Genomic DNA, 21,028 nt, shown 5'->3' on the forward strand with positions numbered 1-21,028 from the left:
TCAGGTTGAAGGTTTTTATTAACTTAAAAAAAATCAAAACAAACAAAAAGTCACATTTCTAAAGGCTGCTTTCCCAGCCTCTTCTCTCTGCTGGGAGGACATCCTGAAGTGGAGCCAGCTGGAAGCAGGTGGGACAGGACAGAACCTGGGCTATTCTCACAGGCCAGCCCTGTGGCTCCCCCATTGCCAAAACCTGGACACATAAACTAAACACAGGTAAGCACATGTGTATAGACATAGCAAAAATATATTTGTCTTAAAAAATATTAGTCTTGGCCACACATTTATACCACTGGAAAGAACATAGTCACTCCTTTCAGTTTTCTTTTCAATCACTACAAATGTTTAGAAAATATAGGAGTGCAAAAAATGGAAATATCCAAGATCAATATGAAAACAAATAACAAAGATTCCATTTTGAAACTTTGCATTGGACATCCTTTGTAGAAATTTACTCAGAACTTTAAGATTTACAAAAAAGATCAAGAGTATTGGAGTCAAATGGCTTCTGTGTTAGTACAACACAATCCATGGAGACTTCAGCTGGCTGCCTTGATTTCTCAAATATGATGGAGGGAACATCTGAGCAGCTACAGCTCCCAGTTCTCTCAGGGACCTGCCATGCATCTGGGTGGGTCCCATGGCCTTGTGCATGCTCAGGTTCCTCAGGTGGTTTTAAACCTGACCTTCTGCTACAAGGGGCTGGAATTAAGTCTGCCAGCCCAATAACCTGAGAGATGTGGGAATAGTGACTGGCAGTAAAAATTGAGACCAACAATTGTTGAGTACCTCAGCCTCCTCCTTGTCTGTTGTCACTAGTCCTGTCTGGCTTGTGGGGATAGGGGGGAAATAGGGGAGGTGTGATAGGTTTCTTTTTATCTTCCTTTTCCCACTGAAGTACCTCTAGGTGCCCTTATTATTATTTTTAAAGGCTTTTCCAAATGCAGCTTCAACTGAACCTTAGCTATACTGATCTCATCCTCACACACCAATGTGTTATCTCTCTATCTTTCCCATGATGTGTGCCACTACATATTGCCTGCATATGACCTTCTTGCATCACATATATTAACTTTCAATAACCCTCTTGCTTTAACTTTCTTTCAAAAACCACTTTGCATTACATATGTTGTATGCATATTATTTTCTTGCATTTTAAACAAGGAGATCCTTACACTGCCAAGCTGGTCTCCTGCATTCCTTGTTTGACTTCTTACAAGTGGCAATTGTGAGCCCTTGTTCTCTAAGAAGAATGTCTTCAAATAGGTGCCAGCTCTGTTCAGCTCCATTATCCCTGAGGACAGTTTCCAAGGCATCCTATCCACTACTTCTGTTAAGAATAATATGTTACAGTTGCTGTTTGTAAACTCCTTACTTACCTTGTACCCCTGTTGTAAATTGCTGTACCCCATATTTCTTGTTCCGTGTTCAGCCAGGCACTGCCCCCACTGCTCCTAGACACCCACATGGCAACATTGTACCCCTGCCCCGAGTTGCTGTACCGTCCTGAGGAGGAAGATGACATACTGACTTTTATGCAAACGAGAGAGACCAGAGACTTATGGGATGCACCCAGACTGGAAAAAACCCCAAAACAACGAGCCACGCAAAAGGAAAGGAATAAAACCAGCACCATCAAACAAGGAAGACCCAGTGGCGTCCCCTGACTTCTTTCCAGAGGCCGGCATAACCTCGAGGAGACTCGACTGGGATGACAGCCCTACGAGCCCTAAAGAACGAGTCTTCCCAGGGACTCCCGTGAGGAAGGAAGGCCCAGCTCTGCCCTAGTGACAGAGCTGCATGGATCCTCCTCTTCTGCAGTGTCCAGTGGGAGCAGTGGCGGTGTGCGTGACCCCTCGGGCCCCCACCCCAGAGCTGTGCAGCTTAATAAAGGCCTTTTTAAAAGGAGCTGGTCTCCTGGCCCGTTTATCACACTTCCTTAAAGAACTGAAAGTTTGCTCTCCTAAAATTTAGGGTCCTCATCACAGCCACTCTCAAGTGCCCCTGCAAATAAAAGTCAATATATAGACAAATGTTTACAGAAGCCATTTTGAATACATACAGGGGAAAAAAAAATAAAGAGCAGTTCTCATGCCAAGGATGAAAGCCCAGCACTCAGAATTCACAGCTGGCACTCACTCCCCAGTGCTGCAGCAATACTGAGTCCCAAGGCACAGGAAACTGCCTTTGCCATTGCACCCTTTGCACTCTCCTGAAAAAGCAAGCACTGGCACACTGCTGCTGTCCTTCCCTACACATGGATTTCAGCACAGACCTTCTTGCTTCTCATGTTGTGCATTCCCATTTGTAGACTGCAAAGGCAGTGTGATCAGGAGATGGTTCTTTGTTTGCAGGACTTTGAACACACCTTCTAAATACCTGCTCTGTTTATGTGGCTGTAAAATGGAATTGTTTCTAAAACTTCCGAGCAAGTGTGCTACAAGGCTTAAATAGTAATTCTACATTAAGTACTTTTCCTTCTCCAAAGGAGCGGTGCCTTCCATTGTCCGTGGAAGATCAGAGATTTTTCCCATCCTTTCATCACAGGACAGGAAATGCAAGGAGCGGGCAGGACCCGGTGTGTGCCGGCAGCGACCGCCCGGTGTCCCCCTTGTACCGCAGAGCGCTTGGAGCGCCTCCGGCCCTGCTGCTGCTGCTGCTGCTCGTGGGACTTCACCGTGAGCCCGAGGGATCGCCGCTGGAATTGGCCCCGCGGCATCGCCCGCTGGGAATTCACACCTGAGGGATCACTTGCCTGGGAATTCACACCTGAGCGATCACCGCCTGCCAGAACGTCACCGTAGTCATCTTACCACGGGAGAAGTCTGCAGAGGAACAGCAAGCTACAGCTGAAAGATCTGTGGCGTCAATTATTCCGTGGTAATTCCTCACCTGCTGGGCACAAAAAGAGATTTAGCAGCTGCTTCTTCCTCAGCTGAGGAGTGTCCTGCGTGTTTCAGTTCAAGGACCCAAAGCACATTTCGTAAAGGTGAAAAGCCAAAAAGCACAAGCTCTCTGCAGTGAAGCTTCCCTCCCAGAGCTGCTGTGCACTGCTCACACAGTGCAGAGGAGGCACCAGAGGGTGCAATCGCTGTCTGCTGATGAGTCCTGCCTCAGAGGAATCAGCAGAGAGCTAGAGACTAGGAATGATTATCAGGCTCCCTGGTTTCTCTTCTTTCTTGCATATTGGACTAGTGAAAGGGCTGTGGTATTGAAATGAAATCATTCTTTGTGACAGCTTCCTCTAAGCCTTATTCTCCACTTAAGATTGTTCTGCATCCTGGAAAAGACCTGATTCCCCTTTGCTTTGTGTTCATCTTCTGCTACACCTTGGCTGGTAACAAAAGAATTACTGAACTGCTGCTTTGGAGTGGAGAGAGAAATCACTACTGCAGCTGAACATGAGCCAGCACGGTGCCCAGGTATGCGAGAAGGTCAAGGGCAGCCTGGCCTCTACCAGACATAGTGTGGCCAGTAGGATCAGGGCACCGACTGTCCCCCTGTTCTGGGCACTGCTTAGGCCAAACCTCGAATCCTCCGCTTATTTGTGGGATCCTGATGACAAAAAAAGACTTTGAGGGACTGGAGTTTGTCCACAAAAGGCAACAGATCTAGGGAAGGAGCTGGAGAAGGAGCAGCTGAGGGAGCTGGAGATGCTCAGTCTGGAGAAAAGGAAGCCCAGGGAGGACTTCTGGCTCTGCACAACAGGAGGGTGTGGCCAGGTGATGACTGGACTCTTCTCTCAGGTAACAAGTAACAGACAAGAGGAAATTGCCTCAAGTTGCACCTGTGGAGGTTTATTATGGAACTACTGAATAGGCTGAGTTGGAAGGAACCCACCAGGATCATCCAGTCCAGCTCGTGGCCTGGTACGTGACAGCCCAATAATACCATCACATGGGCTCAGCATTGTCCAAATATTTCTTGAACTCAGATAGGCTTGGTGCTGTGACCAATTCCCTGGGGAAGTCTGTTCCAGCGCTCAAGCACCCTGCAGGGAAAAAAGCTTTTCCTGATACCTAGCCTAAACCTCCCCTGACTTAGCTCAGGGAGCCAGATTATGCTGAACCACTGCTTTGGGGCTCTTGATTAATGCCTATTAACACTATCATTATTGATTATTTGTCAGAGGCTAAGACAGCAATAAATCATAAACTTTCAGACCGAGTTTGCGCTCTGCAGAACAATCCTTTAGCAGGACACAGTCTATAAGCACCTGGCTTGAAACACTACTCTGAAATACAGGCAGCCCACTTTCTCCACAGCTCTCAGTCCCTTGAAACGAAGTGCTCCAGAGTTCCTTGAGTCACCTGGTCAGGATTTTGCCCACTCGCAAAAGCACTTGCCTGTGACCTCTATGTATGAGCAGCAGACGTGATGAGCTGATTGCTCCAGCAACACCATCCGGGAAAGCCTTTTTTCACCTCTAGATCACCCTCTTTACTTGTCAAACATCGTCCTCATCAGAGCACAATCTACTGCTCCCTGTGCTTTGGCGACCTTGCCGGCTTCGAGCCTTCCCCACTACTGCTCCCTCCCACAGCCCTGCTCGCAGCCCCTCAGGCCGCTCCTTCCCCTGTCCCGCCCGCCAGCGGTACCACGGACAGGAACACCCCTGCGGCAGAGCCGCCACTTCGGCTAAACCACCACAAAGGCTCCAGAGCTTCCCAGCTTCACACTTACAGAACTTCAAGATGCTGTCATTAAAACGGATCCTTTTCCACCGATGCAAACAACTCGCACACGGCGGGGGGAGGGGGGGGGGCCGAGGCCGTGCCGGCCGTGGGAGAGCCCCGGGCCGGGGCGGCGGTCCGAGTGGCACCGAGTCCAGCCGAATGATGCCGAGTCCAGCCGAGTGACACCGAGAGTAATCGAGTGATGCCGAGTGACGCCGAGACTAATCGAGTGACGCCGAGCTGCTCCGAGCGGTGTGTGGTGGTCGCGGCGCCGCCTCTCCGGGCGGGTCCGGGAGGGCGCGGGCAGTGCTCGGGACAGGTGATGGCCAGAGGCCGGCGAGCAGGGTGGTGCTGCCCGGCGTTGGGGTTGCAGCCCTGGGTGCTCGCACCCTTCCAGGGTGCACAACGCTGCCGCTGGTTTGGGGGCGTGCTCGGAAGCCGGAGGGCGACCGACTCCTGGCCGTGTGTCCTGGGACGTGGGCGGGCGCAAACGTCTGGAACGGGGAGCAGCCTCTGCGGTATCCATGAGGAAAGCCGTCCCGTGGACATGCCGGGGGTCTTCTGGCCAGCCACAGCTGCCTCCATGGGGACGTCGGTGGAGGGGCCGCCAGAACTCTTGATGCGAGGACGGGACAGGACGGGACAGCACAGCGTGTGATGATGTTTCTCCTCAGAGCCACACTCCGCTGCTGAGCAGCACAGAGCTCGCACCGCGGGACCCTGGGTGCCTCCCTGGGGCGCTGCAGACTGGCTCAGCTGCAGACGGGGAACAGGGACGTGGCGTGGTGGGACATAGCACAGAGCGCCATTATCTTGTCTTCCAAGTATTTTAAGAAATGGGCTGAAATCCAGACAAAAATATGTTTTCCAGTTTCTGCGCCTTTACCTGTAGATCAGAGCAATGGTATTTCTTAGCCGTAAGGCAAAAAAAGGCGTTAGTCTAGCCTCAGGAATGGCAACGACTTGGGTATTCAGAGAAAATGTATGGGGAAGACCTTAGAAGTTCCTTCCCCTAAGCGGAGGTGTGTTCTCATTGCCGTGCTGAGCTGAAAGGTCCGGTCGTGGGAAGTCTGGTCCGCCTTGTGCAGAGACGAACACAAACCGGGGGCTGCGTTCCCCGGTTCCGGAGCTCAGGTCCCGGGTGAGCGGGCCGGGATGGCCGGCCGGGTACTGCCGGCAGCGGCCGCCGGGGGGCGCTGTGGATGAGGCGGGCCCCGCCCCCGTTGGTCTGACAACGGCACGCGCGGGCTCGGCGCGAGCGCGTCCGAGCGGGACCGCCTGAGGGCCCCTGGGGGGCGGAGAGAGACCCGGGAGCGACAGCCGGGAGCGACAGCCGGGAGCGACAGCCGGGAGCGACACCCGGGAGCGACACCCGGAGCGACACCCGGGAGCGACACCCGGGAGCGACACCCGGGAGCGACAGCGACAGCCGGGAGCGACACCCGGGAGCGACACCCGGGAGCGACAGCCGGGAGCGACAGCCGGGAGCGACACCCGGAGCGACACCCGGGAGCGACACCCGGAGCGACACCCGTGGGGCCTGGCAGGGGAGCGGTAGGCGTGGAGTTTCACTGTTAGGAGTCTCCGGGAGGCTACGAAGCTGCTGTGAAGGCTGGTGCTCCTTTGCTTTAGGACAAGCTGAGAGAGCTGGGGGTGTTCAGTGTGGAGAAGAGAAGGCTCCAGGGAGACCTTAGAGTCCCTTGCAGTGCCTACAGAGGCTCCAAGAGAGCTGGAGAGGGTCTTTGGAAACGGGCCCGGAGTGGCAGGACAAGTGGGAATGGCTTCAAACTGCCAAAGGGTGGGGATAGATGGGAGCTTGGAAAGGAATTCTTCCCTGTGTGGGTGCTGAGGCCCTGGTACAGATTGTTCAGAAAGGCTGTGGCTGCCCCATCCCTGGGAGTGTCCAAGGCCAGGCTGGATAGGGCTTGGAGCAGCGGGGGATAGTGCAAGGTGTCCTGCCCATGCCAGGCAGTTATAAGATGATCTATCTTTAGGGTCCTTTCCAGCCCAAACCATTCTGGGATTCTGGGATTCAAGGAAGGCCCTTTTCCAAGTGAAGTGTTGTATCTCCTCTTGGCTCCCAGCTTGTAGTTGCCAGTTCTGGAAGCAGGCGCGGCCAGTCAGCTGCGATGAGCCATGTGTTCTCAATAGGACGAGTGTGACATGTTCACAGAGAGATCTGTAAACAGATCTTCAAGGCCCAGGTCAAAAAAGCAGAGGATTGAGTAAAAGCCAAAGGAGTTTGTTGTGTTACTCAGTTTGCTGGCTGTTGAAATGATCCCAGGTCATTTTCAACATTCCTGGTTTTGGTTTGTTTTAGGAAAAAATGGATGTGTTATCTCCAGCATATGCTCTCCAGTGAATCTACATGTGTTCCCATCTCTTTGTTGTCTATCAGGTTATATTAACTAAAGGCAGAATCATAACAGAGTAGTAAAACGTTTAGAGGCATAATTAGCCAAATACAGGCATTTTTAACTCTGCTGTTAACTTTGGTAACTGTAAGCAAGGCAGCACAATCCAGTTACTCCACTTTTCCTCTCTAAGCAAAAGATTATCCTTTTTTTTTTCTCATTTTGAAGATAGCCTTAGATGAAAGTGGTTATGCACGTGGTGTGTAGGGTTCATTATTTTACTTTTCTCTTCTGCTGTCTTTCCCCTGCTGTTTTTATTAATTATTTTGTCGCTGTTCTCCATTCAGTAGGTTTGAAGGAATTCTAATTGTTGAGATTATGTTTCTTTAAAGGCTCACTTAGCCCACCTTTTGGATGAAGGAAAAAAGACAAGATTCTCTAAGAAGAGTAAAAAGTACACTTTAAATAGGCATTCAGAAATGTCTGCTGATGCCATGCCATTACCATGTAATCAGCAGAAATGTGTTGGTGAAACACCCATCAGTGACTTCACAAAAAAGCCACAGTCAGACAGGTAAAGAACAGAAGCATAAAACCCCAATGATATGTTCATAACTAGAGGGATGAAACTGACAGATTTTCAGTGGGAATTAGGAACTACTGAATTCTTGGTCATAGAACTAACGACTTGTAATAGACTGTCTCCTTGCCAAGTGTAAATTTAGTATAATGAACTGCTTGCTGCCCATTGAAGTGCAGGCTAACAGACCAATATTTGCAATAGAAGGCATATTGTATGGCTTTCCTTTTAAAAAGAAGTTGTCTTTGCTCATAGCAATCTAGATATATACCCAGTCTGAAACATATTTTTTAGGCTATATTTCCAAGTAAATGGCTTACATGATGATGCTGTAAGATAATGTGACGAACAAGAATGAAGATAATACAACCATTCTTTTTTATCCTAAGCCAGCTGCTGAATAATGATACAGGGATTCTCACTGAGCCCAAGGAAAAACCCAGTGCCCAAGCTGCTGGGAAAAGCACTTGGGCAGATAAAGGCTATTTCCACGTTTCTTGCTGGTGTCTCGTAAAGAGTTCACAGTTTTTTACCTGTTAGAACTGTTCTGTATGTCTCTGTAGTTTACACATTCTAAATCTAACATGTATTGCTTTAATGCCATCTTAATAGATTTTAAGCTGGGATCTACCATCCAGGCTTCAATTTGTCTCAGAAGAAGCAACATTGATTCTTTAAATTATATTCTTTAAAGTTGGGATGATACTTAGGATCACTTTAATGTTACATTTTGCCAATTAAAGTGAATTATACTATTATGTTAGTCCCTCTTCTGGTGCATTAATGGTACAAATTGAAGCTTTATTCACTTTCTGTTTCAGACAACCTACACCTTTTTCAGAAGCATTGGGAAATGTAGATGCAAGTGCAGCTGAGAAAGTCAGAGGCCTGCCTGATGTAGTTGGTAAAACTGGTTTCTCTTAATGTCATCTATTTTAATTTGCATTCACAGGAGACATGGTACATGTAACAGTTTTAGCTGAACAAGGTATGAAATTGTGCTGGTTTGAAAGAAAATCAGCAGGAGAAATTAACCCCACACAAATACCTTGTGAGAGATTTTGGAGTTACAATTTAATAGAAAGATTACAGTAAATGCAATGATACAGAAAAACATTTAAAACACAAAGTCAGAGTACAGCCTGGCACCCTTGTGGTCAGGGTTGCAGTGGTTGCAGTCCTGCCAGAAGCAGTGGTCTTGTGAAAGTTTGGGTCCTCCTCTGGATGTCCAGTGGTGGTGGTGGTGTCCCAAGTGCCCAACTGCCCAAATTATATACATGGGGTTCAGGGGGTACATCCCCCAGGGCAGGGAGGTTCACAATGGAATGATGGAATCCCTTGAATCTAGAATATTTTTGAAGTCCTTGATCAGCTGCCCATTCTGCTAGTACATATTCAGTTCATTATGGCCCATTGGCAGACATGACCCTCACTGGATGGGTGGTGCTGCTGCTTCCCCAGCTGAAGGAAGGATAAAGAAACACTATCTCACCCTGCAGGGTCTGCCTCTTCTCATTTTAACATCCAGCTTGTATCCTGGGGGGTCAGGTATGCACTGAAAATGATCTATCATTAACAACTCATCACAAAATGAGGTAGAGGGGAGTAGAATACACAATTTGGTTACAGCCACATTGGCACTTTTTTCTCCTGCAAGACAACAAAAATCAAGCTCAGAAATGGCCCAACAAATTTTGATGATTTGAAGCTTAAGAGGCCTCATCTTCAAATTTTTGTTTCAAAGTTTTGATGGTTTGATGATTTTGAAGATGAAGAGTCTTCTAATAGGAAAAAAAAGCAGTTGTGAAATTGTCAATCACAGGTCATGTTTAGCATTATAAATTCCAGTTTTGATGTAATCAAATCTCATTCCTGAAATGTTGCAATTTTTTTACATCATAGCTGAGCTAATAGTTCCATGTTATTATCCTTCTGAAAAACAGAAGTTAATAAAGGAAATTTTAAAATACACTCTAGTATTTTGTATTTTTACCTCCATTTGCTAAGACTGCACTTCCCAAGGAAAGATGTTGCACACTGTGAGAACTGCACAGACTACAGCAGTTACAGTGTAGATTGAGGGATTTATTGTTCACGCATCCCATATTCTGCAGCAACAGTTCCAGGCTATAGAATCCTCATTTCTTTCTCTGCAGTTCCTGAGGAAGCAGGCAGTGGTACATGGAAGTACCTGGCAGAACGGCGGCCAAAGCGTCACGATCGAGCAGTGACCGAAATGCAGCAGGAGCTGGACGGCATTGGCAGGGTAAAGCAGGATCTTTTAATGCAGAGTCTTGAGTGCTCTTCTAAGGTCAAGGCCCAATATTGAAATGATTACACTGACCTACCGTTCTAGGAGATGGAAGCCTCTGTTTTGAAGATTCAGGAATTCCTTCAGCTTAAAGTGATGAAATCAGATGAAAAGAGTAAACTTCTGTTTGAAAAGATTGCATCTGACATGGCTTTGGAAGGTTTCTCATTTGAAGTAAGGCAGCTCAGAGCATTGGCTCAACTTCAGTTACTTGTACCTGCTCTATGTAATGTCTTCTTATGGTTCACTGAAGTCCTAAATTATTGGGTTTTTTCCTTTTTTATTTTTTTCTTATATATATTCACTTTTCAATGAGATTGAGAGTAGATTTTTATTGCAGGGTTTGGAAGAACTGTGGAATATGATCCATGAAGAATCCTCAAACAGAAAAAAGTGGATTAGGGCAGTGGACGAATCCCTGAAGGAGATTGAAAGGAGTCGAGCTGTTAAAGTGAGCTGCAGTCTCAATAACTGTTGCTTAAGCATAAGATTGTTATTTGCTGATACCATGCTGGATGCAGAGCAGGAGTAGCTTGTTTCCACAGGAATCAGAGGCCTGCCAGTAGTTCTGTTATGTGGTGATTGCTTTCTTTTCACTAATAAACTCATTTATTTTCACTCATTTTACACCCACATAATCAGGAAAAGCTACTTTTTTCCTAGTTTTAAGGTGTTTCTTTCTTTCACGATTACGGATACTACAGGTGCAAGGAATATGTGAGCTGCTTTTATTTTCCTGGAGACTTGTGTAGGTCAAACTTTCATCTGGTCTGTTATTATTTTGGGGAACATAGCTATTCTGCAGCTGAGAAGGAGCATAGACATGAGCTAGCTTGATTTTAGTTTGTGTTGGCTGGGTGTCAGTAGCAAATGTGTTGCAGTTTTGTAGTATCCAGCCTAACCTGTCAAAGTCATTGGACATCATGGGAAACGTTTGGATAAAAAAATTGATAGACTATGGAAGAGCTTGCTGCACTGTCCTTGTAGGCAAAGAAAAACTGTTCCATCAGTGCCTGTTCCTCCTCTCTTTGTAATTCAGGTATGGTGAATAAGTCTGAGAGTATCACCAGTAACCTTTCTGTTGGATTAGTTGCAACAAATGGCAGAGATGAACACATTTGCTTTAATTCTGTGTTCACTTAAAACAGGCACTGGTGGATTCCCTTCAGATATTTGAAGGGAAGCTGGTTTGATTTTTAAATTCATATTGCAGCCTGTCTGCAGAGCACTCAATTATCACAATTAAATAGAAATCAGCTGAGTAGTAGCAAAGTGGAATGTTTTAATTACTATTTTTATGAATTAATGAAAAAATCAGTCATTAGGATAGCTAAGAGTAATATTTTTAAATTTACTTCTCAGTCTGTGTCATCCAATTAACTTAAATTCATTTTAATTTATTTAATTGATTAATTAATTAAATTCATTTTAATGGAAAAATTGTCTCATTCCTGTAGTTTTTTGACTTTGAAAATTGATATTTGAGTTACACTTTTTGTTGTTGATTTTCTTTATTATTTTATTGCACAGATAGCAGATGTACTGACCAAGTAGACCTTGAAACTGGAAGAAATTTCTTTCTTCTTGGCAGCTGATGTTCACAAGCTCATTAACAATAAGGCCATGGTAAATGTTTTACCTGGGGCAAGATATCAGTCTGAATATTCCTAGAATGTCTTTTTTTTCCCCAACTGAAATTCATTTTTTCTGCCTATCAATCACTGAAATATAGAAGAGATTTCTACTTGGCAGGGTATCCATTATCATTTGTGTCCTTTTTTTCCCCTCATTTTCTGTAGAAGATACAATTTTTTTGGTTTTTGCATGTTGTATAATGCTTCTACTCCTGGTTTTATTTTTTAATACACAGAATATAAACAGAGTACTGCTGGGTAATGAGAGGGCAACTGCCAAGCTGCTCTTTAATGTAATGAAATCAGAGCTTGAGAAAGACAAATTGCATCAACTGAAATGGCAAGAGAGAATCAAGGTCTGGAAGCTCATCCAAAAGAACTGCATAGTTCAGAGTTTCAGGTCAGAAATTTTGCAGTCTTATTTTGGACAATGAATAACGGAAAGTGACTAGTTTCTATAAAAGTAATACTTTATCATTTTTCTTTATACATATCACATATGATATCACATATATCATGTTTCCATTATACAGATCTTCTTTCCATCCTGCAGAGAATTTACGGCAAGTGAAGAAATACAGAATCCCCCAACTGTGAAAACAGAAATGGAAAATATGATAAAGGAGCAGATTGTACTTAGTGAACAGAGACTGAGAGTTTTGCAGCACATTGGGTATGGCAGAAGAGGGTATAGCATAAAGGGAAACAATTCTTTCTGGAGTTGATGAGGGACTTGGCTACACAATGCACTTTGCTTCCTGTCAGTGTGTGATTGTTAAATTCAGCAATAAGGCAGGGTCTAAACCTATTTTTGTACAGCTCTTTTTAATGGAAAAAAATGCACTCTTGATTTTCACTGCACCAGCTACACTAAATAGGTGGTGATCAAGGGCTAAAAATGCAGGAATGCAAAAGTGAATCTTACTGACATTTGAAATGGGGTAGGAATGGGTGGAGAACTAGAAGTTGGTATGTCAAGACATTTTTTCTCTGTGGGATTTTATTTGTGTAATAAATTAAGAGAGGAGTCTGCATAGAAATCCAACACTGCTGTGTTTGAATATCCATCCTGAACACAAGAAGCATTTTTGGGTGTAATGTATTGCAATATTTACAGGGAGTTTTTTTACAGTGTATGTAGGAACAATTACATTCCTACATGCAGGAATTACACTTAGTTCCTTGTCAGGCAGTAAATAGTTGGCCTCAAACAACAACAGTCTCTTTGGTTTATTTTCATTGCCAAAATGGCTTTAAATAAAATAATGCACAGTAGTATGGATACTCTGATTCATAATTTTATATTTTAAGTACGGACTGATTTGTATTTTAAGATACCTGACTCCTGTTTCCTACTTTGATAGCACCTTGTTGCCTCCAAAACATACACAATCTGACATAATAAATGAATGGTACAGAACTCTGGAGAATTTAAACAGGAGTATTGGTAAGTTGAGAAATGATAAAACCAGTTTGGAATTCAAGCAATCCTTTCTTTTTCCCCAGGCAACAATGAGGCAGACAGTTGCTCTGAAAGTGCATGTTTGCTCAATTCTTTATTCTATATGTTCCCACTTAGGTTCTCTGTTGCTTTGAGCTGGCTACTAGTAAGACCCAAAGAAGCTGCCTGTGACATCACTTTCCTTTGGCCAGTGCAAACACTTCCTCATGGTGAGATCTAGCAGAAACTGGCTTGTTAGAATTAATCTGGGGGAAATAGAAGGTTAATTTTGACATGGATCAGTTCTCAATCCTAAAAAAATCCTCCTTTTGAACTCTCAGAGAAGAAGAGGGGAAATATTGCAGATAATTCCTTTCTCCAAGTCCTGTAGTATGCCTTCCCTCTGTGTCTGCCTTCTCTTGCTGCAGAGCACAGTGAGCTTTGTAGCCTGTATGGTAGCATGGAGGTTGGTAGCAATTGTAAATAACTTGCTACTTTGAAGCATAATTATAAACAGCTGTGTATTAAGGTGTCTCTTTTGATTGGTTGGTGGTGTCACAGTGGTGTGCAGACACTGCTGGCATCTGTCCCTGTGCTGAGATTCAGCACAGGGCTGCTGTCATGTTTCCTTTTCACACTGCACTGTGAAGTACAGGAATGTTGACCGTGGTCTGTTCCATATCATTCAGACACACCTAATGTGGAGTGCATGGAGAAAATGCGCATCCAGTATGAGCTGGTCCAGGACAAATGTCAGGAAAAAGTGCAGGTCTGCAAGGTGAGTGTCAGCTTTGGGTGTGGAAGTGATGGTACGATATGTCATTACAGTAAAATATGTTTGAGGATCCGCCAAACATTGAGATAACAAGTTTTTAACCTCTTACTCTGTTCAAAAGGTACTTGAAATGTGTAAAAGCTGTAACAAATGCCAGTAATGAAGGGGGTGCTGTCCTGCATTTACCTGGAGGATGCAAGGACCCTCAGCCTTTGTGCTAAATCCATCTTATCTTGGCAAAGAAATTCCACCTCTCTGCCTCAGTTTCTCCCTTTATATCCAACTGAATTGTTTTGTTTACTAACGGAATGTGGGCTCCAGGAGGTTGAATCTTCCCTCTGTCCATTACAAGCAAATAAACACTAAGTTTAGCCATCTTCTCTGAAAGCCATGCAGTATTTCTTATATGCACGTGAATAATTTGCTATTCTTTTCACTTAGATGACCCTGTTGGATATTTGCACAGTAGAAGCTGTTGAAATTGTGCATTCCAACATGCTCCAGATGACTGAAAAACTAAAACATAGGTTTGAAGAACAACTGGAGCACATGAATGTGCGTCTATTACATTTATTTTTATCACTCCTTGGGATTAGTCCTTTCTTCCTGTGCTCCCACCTGCAATGCCTTCTGCATTGTAGGCTATTGATGTCACATTAGAAAGAGGTCCACAGTGTGACTAAGCACTACAAAGAAGCAAAGTTTGGTGTGGAAAAGCTTCCTGTGGAAGAATTCATAATTATTGTGTTTATTATTTGTAATATAAATATATTGTGTTTTTATTATAATTTATATCTGAAATGCATATGATAGAGATGAATGACGTATGGCCCACCCAGTCTGCCTTCTGACAGAGGAATATATTTAAATGATCTCCCAAATGTCTTCCAATCTGATCTTTTGTGATTCTATATATAAAAATGACTGGGCAGTTGTTCCTGATGTGATAAATTGTAGAATGTGATTTGGTGCTTTATGATGCCAGAATAAACAGAAGTTTTGATACTCTCAACTTGTACTACAAAAATCCACATTCTTTCCCAGTTTATTTGGATTTTTCATTTTTTTTAACTCTCCAAATAGAAGACACCAAGTTGAATACCAGTCATGTAATTTCAGGCAGCCTTTTATCATGTTACATATCCTCTTACTCATTCATTTCACCTTCCAGCAGTTTAAAAAGAACTTGTTCACTTGAATGTTTTTCTTTAGAGTGATTTTAAGGAGATGGCTAAATGGCACGAGCAGCATTGTGAAGGCTTGTACAACTATGTTCAGGATGCCATGGCTCTCTGGGATGTCCATCAGCTCCAACTGTCCCAGCAGGAAGATGTACTTCAGAAGAAAGTAGATGAATGCAGATGGGAACAGGATAACATAATTCAGGTATAAACATAAAAACAAGGGTGTGCTGTAAAGGAAGGAGTTCTTAATGCAAAGAACCCTCTGGAATTCAAAATAGCTGCTATAAAATTAAAAACATAATATCTGACTTTTGTATTGGAATTTCTACTTTTCAGTTTCATTCAGTCAAGTGCATTTTTGCTAACTCCTTGATTCACACTGAATGGACAGTCCTGTCTTATTCTTGATAGGGCAACAGTGTTAAGGATCACTGCTGCTTTCTGTATAAAGTGGCTGCAAGTTGCTATTATGGGATGTTGTGCAGGTATAGAGTCTGGTTGGATGCAAAGTTCTCATAGTTACAACAGCCAGCTTGGGATAGCAATGTCAGAGGTGTTCGTTATCTAGGCAGATCTTCATGGGTGATGAGTTTTGCTAAGGTAGCTTCCCTTATTGGTGTAGAATATATGTACATAATTAACTTACTTGAATCCTAAATAGTAATGGAGATTTTAGTATCTACTACACCATTATTACTAGCTTTTTCATGTGGCCTTAGATGATGGAAGATAATCTGGATACAAGTTTGGAAAAAATGAAGATGGCAAGCTGTGAAGAAGAGCTGAAGGAATATTTGGAGAAAGCCCTTTCCTCTTTAGATCAAATTAGAACTAGGTATGAGTTTTGTATTGTAAACTTAAAAAGTAAAGCATATTTTAACGCTGGTTGTACTACTTAGGTCTTGTTTATGCTATTGCGTGAAGGTATGGGAAAAGACTGCTTTTTACTTCATGTAAGAATATAAAATAATGTACATATTGAACAAGGTTAAGGCAAATAATACCCACCGTTTAGGAATGGGACAAAGTGAGACTGCTATCATTCAAAAACCACACTCATTTGAGCAGTTCAAAGAAAGTCAGAGGTAACAGACCAAGTGAAAATACAATTCCAGATTGCAGAAATGGAATGTAACCTATCTGAACATATACGTAAATTCCCCATAATTATCTTTGCTTAGGAGACAAAGCAAATGTAAATGTAAATGAAAACAAGTGTGAACATTGATTTTTCTTGAATCAAGATGTAGCTTTATTTTCAAGTAAAAAGAAGATGAACCAGAAAGGCTCAGTCGCAGCTGAGCACAGTGCAGAACTAACATGGAAGACAATATTTTAACATCTTTTATGTAAGCAGTGTTTGTATGGTTCCCCATCCAAAAGGAAGGATGTAAAAGGCTTTACTATAAATATTTCTTAACTTTTGTGCATTTATTTATTTGTAATGAACTAATCTCTAACAAGCCAGGATGTGATTGTATTCAGTGTAAACAGGTCAATCGCAACATTTAGCCTAAAGATTTTATGAGACTGATCAGAAGGTCAGATTTAGATTTAAAGGCACTATAATCATACTGAATTTTATTTCTATACATACTTGAGTCTCTTAAACAGTGACCTTAAATTGGACAGGAATGAGAAACTCAAGCAAATTGTAATGGATGAAGTAATGGCTTACCCAAAAGCTATTTTGTGGGAATTGATTTCTTATAGAATATCCATCAGCCAGCATTTTAGTGTGAAGGAAATCTCCAAACAGGTAGAAAGAAAATATCTACTGGTTTAGAACCTTATTAGTGTATTCATTTTTCACTTTAGAGAAAATTTACCTTTAAAATCCAGATTATATAAAGTATTGTTTCAGCCATTGAATAAAGTGCTTTTGGTAGAGATAGCAGAGGGAAAACAAAACATTTCTCAGTCCCGCTTTTAACTCTGTCCTTGTTACAAACGGCATTTTAGCAAATCCATTTGCCTTTTGAACAAAGAACTACAAGGTAATAGACTTAAAATAATCTATTTGAGTGTTACAGGTTCTTTAGATAGTAAGTGATCTATTCAAGACTATCATATCTTACTGAAATAGAAACATTTTGAGAAGGAATATGGGTTTCTTAGAAGCAAATCCATATTTTAAAACAGTGTGGCAGGTATTTTTTGTTGTTGTTTTGGTTTTAGAACTTGCAAGGCACGATAGACTCCACAGTTCAAGATCAAAATAATACCTCAACAGTCCAAACAGGTATTTCTGCTTACTTGTTTTTCAATTTCTATTTCTTTGGACTGGAACCAGTAGAGGTCTGCTTTAATTGTAAGTAACTAGTTGAGGCTTCAGAAGCTGAACAAACAGTGGAGCAGCAAGCAGAGAGCATTGTGCAAGGAGAGGAAAATCAGAGTATCCTGAGTTGGAAGGGAATTGCAGGGATCATGAAAGTCCAGCTCTTGGCTTTGCACAGACATCCCAACAATCCCAACGTGTGCATCCCTGAGAGCATTGTCCAAATGTTTCTAGAGCTCTGGCAGCCTTGGGGCTGTGCCCATTCCCTGGGCAGCCTGTTCAGTGCCTACCACCCACTGAGGGAAGAACCTTTTCCTAGTACCTAGTCTAATCCTCCCCTGGCACAGCTCCAGGCATTCCCTTGGGTCCTGTCCCTGGTCACATAGAGCAGAAATTAAAGTTGCCCCTCTATTGCCTTCGAGAGGAGCTGCAGCCCCCAGTGAGGTGTGACCTCAGTCTCCTCTCTCCAGCTGAGCCAAATGCCCTCCGCCACTTGTATGGTTTCCACTCCAGAGCCTTCACTATCTCTGTGTCCCTCCTTTGGACTTCTCTAGCAGCTTTAGGTCTTTCTAACATTGTGGCATCCAAAATTACCCCCAGGGCTCGAAGCAAGGACATCCCAGCCCAGAGCAGAGCAGGACAATGGCCTCTCTCAAGTGGTGCCAGAAGACAGGGACAGTTGTCAAAAATCAGCTGGAGAAACAAACTTAACGGAGAAACAGGTGATCTTGGCACAGGAAATTGCAGAAACAGAGGAAGAAGAAGATGAGGAGAGTGTTCCTCATAAAAGTGAAGAAAATGAGCATGCAGAACAGGGACTAAGCATTATGCAGGTAAGTGAGCAAGAGAATACATTTGAAAGTGAAGGCAGTCTTGACCAAATTAAGGAGGAATAGGAAGTCTTTTTGCTGAGAATGAATAGAAAGTCCTTTTTTGGTTAGTTTGTATACAAAGCACCCAGGGCTCTAGATCCTTTTATGGGAAAATGGAGTGTATAAAACAGTTCACAACCATTCTTTTTGATAATTTTTCATAATTTTTTTTCTAATCTGTCTTTCATCACAGTGTTCTCAGCCTGTAGTGAATGATTTAAGCTAAGTATTTGTACCTATGTATTAGTTTTTCAGTTTCCATGAATTAATACCATAACGAAAACGTTTTCAAACATTGTTGACTCTGCCTATGTCTTGCTGGCATACATATAAATAAATACATAAATATAAAAATATATTTTTATATATATATAAATATATAAATATATTTATATATTTATACATAAATATATAAATATATAAATATTGCCAGCACTGTGTAAATGTCCAAATTAAGAATGAGAACATTATTCTAAATATCCTGAGGATTCCTAGACTAGCTGGTGCGCTGTTAATTCTATGCTGATACCTTTAAAAGTAACGTGATAATTTCCCACTGTTTCCCAGTCAGCATCCAAGAGCAGCGAGGCAGAAAGTGCTGAAATTGCCACGGAGATTTTCTCCACTGCTAGTGGAAACACTTTTACTGTTCTTGGAGTTGAAGAGGCAGGAAAGACTGACATCACAGAGAGTTACCTTACAAGTTTTGAAAAAGAAGAATCCCTTCCTATGTATCTGAAATATGTACTTCTCACAGAAGCCATGTTTGTCAAGCTGAAGGAAAGGTAAGTAGAAAACAAATTCTGTTCTTTCCCTTTATGTAACACACAAATTTCAGCTGCTTAGAAGAAACATTAGACTACAGAGGAAAAGTTATCTAATTAGTGTTGTATAATTAGATATTTATATTGTTAGCTATTTAATTATAAAATTAATTGTACAATTATTACATTAATCCACTTTTGAAATTCATACAAATACGAGAAAATGTTTATATTGCTTTGTATCCATGGCTGTCAAAGTGCCATAAAAACATTTACCTTTACAGAATATTCATCATTTAAGGAAAATTATTTAGTGAGACAAGTAATTTGCCCAAATCCCCTGCAAAGCCTTGAAGGTAAAATGCCTGGTACTCAGTAATATGCAGCTAGCTCAAAAATTCTACCAGTATTATGCAAATGGTACTGAAACCATACCTTCCTATAGCCAGAAGTTAAATTCTTAGAAATTATGTATTTAATAAATTCTTACTTATTATTTGCTGTTCCTCACCATAATATTTCTTTTTCAACCATAGGATTCGCCTCTGCTTTTTTGAGCACTTGGAGAAATGGTTTGCAGAATCCTTGTCAAACTCCTATGTCTTTGTAGCTGCCAAGAAAGAGGAGCTGAATTCAAAACTTCTGCTGCATCTTAAGTTGCATCAAGGAAAGCAGGAGGATATACAGACAAAAATCTACAATGTTCGAGCTGGTATTGACTTTTTTTTTTGTATTCTGAGCATCGCATGTGTTCCTAACATGATGGTCCTAAGTGGGCCAAAATCTGTTTCAGCACTAGTTGACTTAATAGTAGAAGACAATAGAAAGCAGTTGGCTGTCAAGAATTCCCAGTATATTATGTTACTTACATATTTTTAAAATGATATTTCTTTTCTAGAGCTCTTCCTGGTTTGTGCTGTGTTATTTTTGGAAAAATAGACAGTAGTGCCTTGATTAACAACTGGATTGCAGAAGATACTGAACATTCTATTGTCAATGTTTGTGAATTCTCATCCACATTGAAATTATTTAACAAGAGTCTGTGCTGTACAAAAAATATTTTAAAAGTATTGCAGGAAAAGAAATTAGCAAGTTGGGAGAGCCAAAATGTCAGGGCCAAGCTTCTGAAAACATGAGAGGGAGGATTTAACTCTGTGAAATGTCATTGAGCAGCTACAGAGCATCGTCTAACTAAAACTCTTTTTGCATAGGAAGTGTCAAGTTTTTATGGTGAGAAAAAGGGATTTTAGACAGGTTTCTTGGTCTTTAACACATAAGCAAAAAAAATCTGCTTTTGGAGAGCAGGCAAATAATTTTTCAATTTCCCTTTTTCTGCAAAGAGGACAGGTGCTTCTTCTGGCAGCTTTCTTCAGGTGGTTGCCTGGCTCTTGATTTATCCAGCTATCATTCTGGAAGAGAGACCAAAACTGATTTTTTTCCTTCCCTCACAAAACTAGGAAAAGTGGATGATTTTCCATTAAAAAATATGGCCATTGGTTTTGTTACGAGACTGAGAACAGAGAGATAAATGGAGATGTCAGCAATGACCAAAACTAAAGGAAAAAGAATGCTTGGAGCAGACAAGAGACACATGTGGTTTGAATGGATTAGGAGCTGTTAAGGATCTGTGTCTTCCACAGAAGAAAAGTCAAAGAAACCAAATGGAATGTATTTAATTTGTATATTTCAGCTACTATGAGGTATGGCTTTGTTTTATTTTGCTGCTGCTGCTGCTGGTCACAGGTTGACTGGGCATAGTGATAGTTGACAGTAAACAGGGAATAATGTTCCTGTTGTAAACTTCCTTTCTTCTCAGAGGAACTGTCACTTCACAAAGAGCATCTTGAGCGCCACTGTGCAGTACTGGCAGAAGGCCTGGAAAAGGAGAGAGCTGAATTCCTCAGATTCTCAGACCAGCTGAATAACCTCAACACACACTTCAATTCCCGAGTCAGTCACTTGGAGTTTGAGTTGCTCCACGCTCCTGTGACTGAGCAGTAAGTGTGCCACTGCTGTTGCTGTGAATCTCCCTAGTTAAATACTCCTGATTTCTGTCTGAGGTGTTTATGGTTTGCATTCTGAACCTGTTCTTTCATATGTTATTGCTCTTCAATGAAGACTACTTGATAAAACTTGAAAACATGTAAAGAATTTCATTC

General features: G+C 42.5%; 1 protein-coding gene and 2 pseudogenes across 3 annotated transcripts in view; 2 read left to right on the plus strand and 1 right to left on the minus strand.

The window, feature by feature from the left end:
• Window positions 1-6,692, minus strand: LOC147651558 (uncharacterized). The gene is made up of 2 exons (XM_086842895.1): window positions 4,684-6,692; window positions 1-2,892 (listed from the first exon to the last, which is right to left on the minus strand). Exon 1 carries the CDS (start codon window positions 6,690-6,692, stop codon window positions 5,673-5,675), a length of 1,020 nt encoding a protein of 339 aa, XP_086699021.1. The 3' UTR covers window positions 1-2,892; window positions 4,684-5,672.
• The window catches only part of LOC147651556 (coiled-coil domain-containing protein 180-like), a 241,593-nt pseudogene that overhangs the window by 37,627 nt on the left and 182,938 nt on the right, over window positions 1-21,028 (plus strand). The gene's annotated exons all lie outside the window — the stretch shown is intronic.
• LOC147651559 (coiled-coil domain-containing protein 180-like) overlaps window positions 6,561-21,028 on the plus strand; it is a 23,810-nt pseudogene continuing 9,342 nt past the window's right edge. Inside the window, exons 1-19 of the transcript XR_015274123.1 lie at window positions 6,561-7,604; window positions 8,432-8,514; window positions 9,767-9,876; window positions 9,967-10,095; window positions 10,262-10,372; window positions 11,452-11,547; window positions 11,792-11,955; window positions 12,109-12,228; window positions 12,920-13,002; window positions 13,686-13,774; window positions 14,213-14,326; window positions 14,984-15,157; window positions 15,675-15,790; window positions 16,558-16,714; window positions 17,134-17,197; window positions 17,834-18,066; window positions 18,673-18,890; window positions 19,406-19,581; window positions 20,686-20,866. The product of XR_015274123.1 is annotated as a coiled-coil domain-containing protein 180-like (transcript). The remainder of the gene's footprint in view (window positions 7,605-8,431; window positions 8,515-9,766; window positions 9,877-9,966; window positions 10,096-10,261; window positions 10,373-11,451; window positions 11,548-11,791; window positions 11,956-12,108; window positions 12,229-12,919; window positions 13,003-13,685; window positions 13,775-14,212; window positions 14,327-14,983; window positions 15,158-15,674; window positions 15,791-16,557; window positions 16,715-17,133; window positions 17,198-17,833; window positions 18,067-18,672; window positions 18,891-19,405; window positions 19,582-20,685; window positions 20,867-21,028) is intronic.

This window comes from Cyanistes caeruleus, chromosome 9, assembly GCF_971803275.1.
Source record: "Cyanistes caeruleus chromosome 9, bCyaCae1.hap1.1, whole genome shotgun sequence".
Lineage (NCBI taxonomy): Eukaryota > Metazoa > Chordata > Aves > Passeriformes > Paridae > Cyanistes > Cyanistes caeruleus.

Bases quoted from the DNA above. Each gene is read 5' to 3' on its own strand.
- LOC147651558 (XM_086842895.1), bottom strand. From the start codon at position 6,692: ATGGTTTGGGCTGGAAAGGACCCTAAAGATAGATCATCTTATAACTGC.